Source organism: Epinephelus fuscoguttatus, linkage group LG14 (assembly GCF_011397635.1).
Source record: "Epinephelus fuscoguttatus linkage group LG14, E.fuscoguttatus.final_Chr_v1".
In the NCBI taxonomy this organism is placed as follows: Eukaryota; Metazoa; Chordata; class Actinopteri; order Perciformes; family Serranidae; genus Epinephelus; species Epinephelus fuscoguttatus.
Window position 1 is genome coordinate 16,671,575 of NC_064765.1, and position 8,915 is coordinate 16,680,489.

General features: G+C 39.9%; 1 protein-coding gene across 1 annotated transcript; it reads left to right on the forward strand.

Annotated features, from left to right (window-relative positions):
• Nucleotides 1-2,831: 2,831 nt before the first annotated feature.
• Nucleotides 2,832-8,903, forward strand: fam98b (family with sequence similarity 98 member B). Its single transcript, XM_049596471.1, has 8 exons — nt 2,832-3,042; nt 3,691-3,839; nt 3,929-4,057; nt 4,158-4,333; nt 4,451-4,531; nt 4,616-4,732; nt 4,822-4,989; nt 5,082-8,903. The coding sequence occupies exons 1-8, from the start codon at nt 3,005-3,007 to the stop codon at nt 5,475-5,477; spliced, it is 1,254 nt and encodes a 417-aa protein (XP_049452428.1). The 5' UTR covers nt 2,832-3,004; the 3' UTR covers nt 5,478-8,903.
• The last annotated feature ends 12 nt before the right edge of the window (nt 8,904-8,915 follow it).

The window sequence follows — 8,915 nt, forward strand, 5'->3', positions numbered from 1 at the left end:
TTGCTGTGGAGGACTCATTGTGTTTCTTTTAATCCATCCTTTATCCATGTAAAAAGGACGCAAGCGTGGGGACAAGCTGACGTCACATTACCAAGTCTACTGTGATTAGGAGAATATTTAAACAATCTTCCTCTTTTGTAAACGCTTGAGTTCAACAATCCGGACTGAAATCTGCAGCAAATTCTACCTCTGCATTTCAAAGACATCCCAGTACTAATGTGCGTAAAATCAAGACAGTTACATTTAACTGGAATTATCAAAAGTAGAGTGAAAATGATGTGTTCGATCAACAGAAAATGAATCTGCAAAAAATTCTGAAAATAAATGAACGTGGGTTTAAGTCCGTTGTTAAGTAAAAAGATGCCAAACATTTTTGGTTTTGAGCTTCTCAAATGTGACACTTTGCTGATTCTTTGTTTTGTCATTGTAAACTAGTAAGTATGTTTAAGTTGTTTAAGTTTGTGTCAAGGAAAATGGCAGTTAACAATTTCTTGCCATTTTATAGACGTAATTATTATTTGGGGAAAAACATTAACTGATAATGAAAATAATCAGAATCAGAAATACTTGATTAAACCCAGAGGAGAAGTTGTAATTCATTACAGACGCTCCAATGTAAAGAATTGAGAATTATAAGATGTAAGAATAAAAGTATGAAAGCGATGTAAATATAAAGCAATAAAATAAAACAGAATGAAATGAAAATCTGCATTAAAAAAAAATAGGATGTGCATTATGCCACATTGTATAACACTATTATTTAGTAGTAGTAAGATTAAAAAATATTAAAAATAAAATACATATCGTCACTGTGCTGAGGCTGTAAGTGTGAAATTTAACTACAATAGAGTAAACAAGAAAACAGATACTGGAAACATAAGAAATGTGTACAGTTATGTGCATGATAAAGTCCTACACTGAAAATAATCTTTAGTTGGAGCCCTGCTCTAAAGACACTGTATTAAACTGGTGATTATGTTTAAGAAGAATGTGATTTAAATTATAATGGTGTAAGTTACAACAGGAAACTACTCAGCCTCACCAAAGTTCATTTGTATCCTACAGCCACAACATGTATTAATATCCTCAGATTTTTTTTTTTTTAAGATTATTTTTGTGGGCTTTTTGCCTTTATTGACAGGACAGAGAGTGAAATAGGGAGACACAGAGAGAGCGGGGACTGACATGCAGCAAAGGGCCACGAATCGGATTTGAACCCGTGGCCGCTGCAGCGAGGCAATGCCTCTGTAAATGAATATCCTCAGATTTTTGACAGAGAAAGCATGTCATGTAGTGTGAAATGTAGGCATCCAGTGCAGTATATGACGTACAAAAAAAACAAACAAACAAAACCGATACACACAAGCACAGAAAATAAAAACACCTCATCCAATTTAAATTAATACACAGGCTTCACGACTCAAAGGAGAAACTACATTATAATATAAGTAGATAAATGCTGATCTTCTGTGGCAACACTTCTACATAGCATTGCTTTATGTCCAAAGGTTCAGTCTTTTTGGATTGATATCTGCAGGATTATGTCTGAGGTCATGAACACACAAATCTATACAACAGTCCAATGGTAGCACTTATGGTACAACAACTGAGATGACTGAAGAGTGATGGGTCTCTGTGGGTGGAGGGAAGTGGGAGGAGTGGGGAAGTGATGTGGGTGTGGAAGGGTAGACCTGTGATAATAGGGATAACTGTCAGCTTGGTATTGTTCTCTTTTATTTCATTAATTGATGTTGATGTAATTGCACTTTATTTTTTTACTACCTTATTGAGTTTTACCTTTGTGCCTATTACAACATTTGATCTGTTATTAATCTCAGGATATCATGCACAACTGTAAAACAAAAGAAAAATGAACCTTAAATGTAGGTGTGGGCTATATGTGGACACCATCTGCTCAATAAAAGATATTTAAAAAAAGAAAAGAAAAGAAAAACACAAGATTAAAACACGTACCAGTAAATGATAGTTTAGCTGTCGGAAAACTACAGAAAGATGTCACTCTAGATGTGCTGATGGTGATGTACAAATGTAAAACAGTGCAACAATAATGAATACTATGGAAAATATTAATAACAAACTGAAAATAAATAATTGAACAAATACAAAAGCAGATTGTGCATAAGGCTAACATAGCCAGTTACTCACAGTCCAGCAATAGGCGACGATCAAAGGTATAAACAGTGCAGCAATAAAGTATACTGGGAATTATAAAATGCAAATAGAGGGTAAATATGTAAACAAATACAAATGTAAACAGTGACCCTTGATTGAAAACCAAAACAAGAATTTACAACTGAACAGGGAAGAAGTAACTAAGTATGTTTACTCAAGTACTTGATTCTAATTTATATTATGTACAATATAAAATACAAGCTAATTTATGCAACATATATTTCAATTTTTTACATTCTTGTGACTAAAAAAATCATGTTAAAAATATTTCTTGTTGATGTGTTTAAAGAAGTCTTTTAAACTGTCTATCCTGTTTTCTTTTTTGTTTGTTTGTGCTTTGTTGTGTTTTAGGTAGCCTCGTGTAACATCTTGGCCAAGGGACTACAGATAGAAAATAGCCTTATGGGTAATTCTGGCATTTTCATACCGTGTGTATTTATTAATTTGTACCGCCCCTTCTGATATAAACTAAACTAAAACGCTTACACACATACATACACATATAAACATACTTAAACACATTTTAGTGATAAAATTTGGGTCGACTTTTTGTCATAAAATTGCAGTTTATTATTGTGGTATAGCTTCATACTTACCGAGCACCGAGGCGGAACCATTGCAGCGGAACCACAGATGGAAGGTCGCGCATGTTTCCCCCCGGCACCCGTACCTAACCGGAACAACAAAAAAGCATGAGAGCGCCGTAGAAATGAATGGGTGCAAAATTTGTTTATGTTGACATTAACGTATGAGTAACGTCGTCATGTTTTCAGCGGACTAACACACGTAAGAAAAACTCACGAATTCAAAGATGGAGGGCGACATTTTGGACTCGTTAGAGCAGCTCGGGTAAGCTAATGTTAGCTTAGCACGGTACCTGTTAGCTTTGGTTATAGCATAACAGTCAGTTTATGTTCTCAGTGTGTGTGTGTGTGTGTGTGTGTGTGTGTGTGTGTGTGTGTGTGTGTTTTTAAAAAGACACAGTGGCTGCTAGCTAGTTTTAAAGTAGCTGGTTGAAACAGCACCTTTTTCTCAAACATGGAGGTGTTAATGTAGAAAAACAGAAAAAGGAGTGCTTCTTTTGGTGGGTAAGTTAAAAAACCTTCAAAGTGCTCTTTGGTGCCGGGGTGATAAATGGTGGCAAAAAAAGGAGGTGACCAAGGCACTGTTTAAGTCTAAAGGTTAAAAAGCCTTTATTTGAAGTGGCTAATACATTGTAAAAGATAAAATGCACCTACGCGTTGCGGCACACAGCCTTCATCAGGGTGACAAATCAATCATGAGGGCAAGAGTCAAACCTATATAGGTAATACCAGGAAGTGACATCATGAGCATATGAACAAAAGGTGACCCAAATGAGGGGAAAGAGAAAAAAACAAAACAACATCAAAGTAGACATATAAACACATTATCCCTGACAATACCAGGAAATAAATACCCTTATAACCTAAGATAAGCTCGGTGTTAATGTTGTGTGTCCCCTCTCACTGTCCGTAGCTATGATGGTCCCTTGCTGGACGAGAAGGCGCTGCTCGGAGCCGCAGAGGGAGGCCTGTCCTCTCCAGAGTATGTGGACCTATGCAGGTGGCTGGCGTCCAGATTGAAGCCGCTGTGTGACCTGGAGGAGAGCATTACTTCCAGTCCAGGTGAGCCACATCCATTCACACCTGGTTGATACAGTAAAGTGTCAGTTTACGTCACATTGAGCCTGCTCTCTCTCTCTGTCTCCCTGCAGACGACATGGACAGCCTCCAGCTGGAGATGAGCGGTCTGCTCAAAGAGCTGCACTGTCCTCATGAAGCCGTCGTCTCAGGGATTCTCAAGGGCAGCGTGCGGAGTACAAAAGATCATCTCAAGTTTGTGTGTACGTCATGAAATTATGCTCTTTATTCCAGTCATTCTGTCACAAGCTCTCTGTGTAGTCAGCGAGTAACTCAAGAATATGATTCTGTCTCCTTATGAAGTGTTTTTAAGCTCTGAGCTCCAGGCAGCTCAGATTGTGAGGAGCAGACAAGTGTCTCACAAACACCAAGGAGAGAGTCCGGTGTGTCAGGAGCTGCAGGCCATCTGTGAAACTCTGAACCTGTCAGAGCCCAGAGGACAGGACGCAGCAGGAGTCCTCTCTCAGGTCCAAGACAAGGTGGGACTTTAATGCTGTTTAAGTACTTAAATATTAGATTTAAATTTTAGATCTGACTGCTTCAGTGTGTTTCCTTCCTTATACTGCTAATGCATTACATCCTGTGTGTCACTGTAGGTTGAGAATGTACTAAAAGATCTCCCAAAAGGTGTCACTGGAAACCCAGTGCTGAAGAAGTCTCTAAGCAGTGAACAGTGGGTAAGACGATGAACTGAAATGCACCACGTCATATGTTGTGTCTGTACATTAGCAGCTGGGTCATCTTTGCTTCTTTTTCTGCAGGAGAAGCTGCACAACATAAACACAGCTCTGTCTTCAGAGTACGAGTGTCGGCGCAGGATGCTGATCAAACGGCTGGACGTCACCGTTCAGTCTTTCGGGTGGTCGGACAGAGCCAAGGTACGTTTTATATAAGTATTGTTGTCTGTCTCCGTCACAGAGGGATCTAAACTGCTGACAATATCTTACGTGTGCCTGTGGTTTGTCAGGTGAAGGTGGACAGCATGGCGAGGGCCTACCAGCCTAAGAGACACTCTCTGAGCCCTCAGTCCACGGTGGACATGTCCGAGCTGCTGGCTGCCAGAGAGGACATCTGCAATGTGGTCAAGACCAGCAGCGGCTCCAGCAGGGAGAAGACGACCTGTGCTGTCAACAAGGTTGGGATACGTTTTTTTCCTTTGGCGGTAAACGCCCTCGTCCTGATACTTTCCTCTGACACCACATCGCTTGTCTTCACTTGTGTTCACAGATCCTGATGGGAAGAGTCCCGGACAGAGGAGGACGTCCCTCTGAGATACAGGCCCCGCCTCCTGAGATGCCACCCTGGCAGAAAAGACAAGATGGAGGAGGAGGAGGAGGTGGCTGGGGAGGCCGTGGCGGTGGAAGAGGAGGTGGCGGCGGCGGTGGTTGGGGAGGAGGTGGAGGAAGAGGAGGAGGAGGAGGCGGCGGTGGTTGGGGAGGAGGAGGTGGAGGAGGGAATTGGGGAGGAGGTGGAGGAAGAGGAGGAGGAGGCGGCGGTGGTTGGGGAGGAGGAGGTTGGGGAGGAGGTGGAGGAAGAGGAGGAGGAGGAGGCTGGGGAGGAGGTGGATGGAACCAAGGAGGACACGGTGGACATGGGGGGAAAAGAGGACGGTACCAGTATTAACTTCTGATATTCTCATGTAGTTTTTTTTTTTAAAGTGATCCGTGTGTCGTGTTCGACATGAGCGCAGTTCCGTTTTCAGTGTTTTTTTTTACGGAGAGAGGAAAAACTTTTTTTTATCTGATGCCAGTGAACTTCTCTCATGTAGATGATTTATAAAGCTCCTATTTTTACTTTTATCAGTGTTTCATTTTGCTTTTTTGTTGTAATATACTCATGAGTGGGTTAAAGTGAAAATACCAGTGATACTATGACATCATGACAAGTACTTTATTGTACTAGAACAAATGATCTAACGTATTTATTGGGCCATACACTGTAACTGTCCCAAATCCATATCACACACTGATTCTAAGGAGCTTTTCAGTATGTGTTGTAAATTAAGTCAACTTAAGACAGTCAGTATAGGTCATAGAACTTGATTTAAGTGTTTTTGAACACCCCTGTTCTCCCACAATGTGAAGCACAATGGAAATAGAGGAGCTGCTCACAACTGGAATACTTTACCAACAAAATGACCATCTGTATATCATTTACCGTGAAACACAAAACTGTTGCTCAGCTAAGATGAGGAAATACAATCAAATTGTTTATTTAAGGCAGTATGAATATTACTTATATGGAAATTGGACTTCGAATTACATATCAGTTATGGATCATTCATTTGATCTAGCTCCGTGAGACAGCGCATGAGAGAGAGGGAGTTATTTGTTATACGGCACCTGGCATACTGACACAACACCACTTTATCCCGTTAAAATGAAGCTCACAGCTTGGATTCATTTTTATAAAAAACCTTTTGATGGAATATGAAGGAATACAAACAACTTTCAGGGTAATCAAGTTGACTATATGACCACTTGAGAGGTAACGTAGGGAGTCACCACTCTTGTTTACCAGGCCGGTAAATCTCAGCATTACTGTCTTCTTTGGTGCTGGTACCAGTTTCAGTAAAATGAACTGAGCGATTGAACTGTGGAGAAACTAGCTGAGCTAACAATATGTAGCATCTCCATATTGACAGAAGTTTAAACATTTATATTTGTATATGCGATCTAAGCACCTAACTAATGTTAGCTGAAGTAGGTAGCCAACAGCTTGTTTTATACATCCAAAGAACATCTATAAAAATGAAATGCATGGCAACCAGATTAAGTGTCTAACTGAGACAGGCGATTATTTGTCAAAATGTGTAGCCACACCAGGTGTTAGACCGGGACTAGGCTTATAATTTAAGGTTTACAGTAGTCATGCCATGTCAAGTTGAATTCATGCACCTCCGTGGAAAACAGTGAACGGATTTATTATTCACCGAGGACCACATTTAACAACCACAAAACTGTATCAGAACATCAGTTTACGGTCTCTCACAAATTCGTGCAGTATATTCCAAGTCTCATTTATCCAGTTGTATGCTCAGGACTTCCCAAACACATGCATTTTCACTGAAAACCCTGGTATTGTAGTCTGGCTTTAAAGAGATCATAGATGAGTTTCACGTGCAGTTCATTTTTAAATAGTCAGGTTTTAGCGAAAATGCATGTGTTTGGGAAGTACTGAACATACGACTAGATAAATGAGATGTGGATCATACTGCATGGGTCTAAGAGTTTGCAAACAGGTGTTTCAATATAGTTTTGCTGTTGTTAAAATTGCTCCCCAGTAAATCAATATATTCATCATTGTCTGTGGAGGCTTGCAAGAAAAACAAAGTCTTCTTCACTAATTGATGTACAAATGGTCACTTTGTGGGTGAAGTATTCCTTTAATATGAAAAAAAAATTACTATGAAAATTTTGGGAAAAAATAACTGGTAATGTATGTTATTACAATAAGTTATTTATACTAAGAGGCTCTAAAAATGAATACTGTACACAGTTTGTAATATGGAATAGACCCTTGTCACAGCAGACATTTTGACATGTAGGAAAAGCACAGGTGTATTTAATAACATTAATGATGGCTGCTTTCCATTTAGGGCAGGTCATGGTACTGTGCATACTGGCCCACATAGGCCCAATCCCAAACCACTCCCTACCCACTACCACTTCACTGCCGAGTGTCACTCCAAATCAGGTTACACTCGCAGATGCGGGGGCACTCCTGATTAAAGGGAAGTGTATGAAAGAGAAGCCAAACCATGGGATGGCTGCGCTACTCTACCGGAAGAAGGAAGCAGATGTAACCATGGATACCGACAGGCACTTTGTGAAAGCAAAATAGAGCAACAGGCTATTAAAAAAACATTTAAATATTAATTAAAATGAGTTAAATTAAAAATAAACTTGGATAAGTCAGATAAGAGATACAGTGCAGTGGAATCAAAGTAATTAACTTGTTCATGTTTTCTAGACACAGCTTACACATTTACAGATTAATTCATGTGGGCAGTCTTACCTCCATCTCAGCTTTGCAGCATTCCTCTTTTTAGTGAAGAGACTCTCATTTTTAATCCGTAGATCGATTAACTGCTTTGGTTTTTCATCTGTCCCTGTGAACACAGAATTATATATTTTTTTTTACAAATCATGAGAATGGGATGAGGAATTTTTTTGACAGTTTTAAATAGTTTATTTAAGCATTTGGACATGAAGGTTTTCATTGTTTGACACCAGAAATTCTGTGTGTTTGTTTGAGACTAAAGTCAGCGTGAGGAAAACAAATGTGTGTGTTTGATCTAAAATATTTTACAAAGTAGAAAGACGGAACTCTTACATTTGTACGTTGTTTCCTCCATTGTGATGTTGCGCTTCCTGCTGGGCTCATCAGAAGCCTGCACTGATGCACACTCGCTATCCAAGGGCTGAGCAGTCCACTCGCACTCAGCGATAACTGGTTTGGGACAGCCCTTAATATGGCAGAGCAAACAGAGGGGGAGTGAATAGGGTGAGGGGATAGAGGCTGGTTTGGAATTGGGCCTTAATGTAACTGAGCCATCGTTAATGTTCTCAGTTTCACTTGTGCTTTTCACTTGTGCGAGTCAAAATGTCTGCTGTGAAAAAGGTCTACTGAGACACATCTTGCATTTTTGACAAGGTCAGGGACAAAAACACTACAATTTTTTTTTTAACAACATAAAATAGGAGTTTGTCACCGTGAACATTTTGTTTTGAAAGTGCATGTAGTTGAAGTGTTAGAGGGATTTGTAGATGGAGTAAAGGATGTTGGAGATGATGGTGTAGTCAAGCAATCTTTCCCTGGCTGAAGAGGCATCAGTGTGCACCCTGAAGATTAAAACCAGGGTTACCTGTTAGAGAACGAGCTGAGGACACTATAGAGAGTGAACTGAGGATACACTCTCTTTGTAAACCTGTATTTTACTATGTCAGACTGAAACTGTCAGCTCTCGCCTCATTTGCTCTAAGATTCTGCACCAGCTGTGATCCTTTGTCACCTCTGAATTTATCCAATAAAGACCTTTTCCAATGATGTTAACTCCTC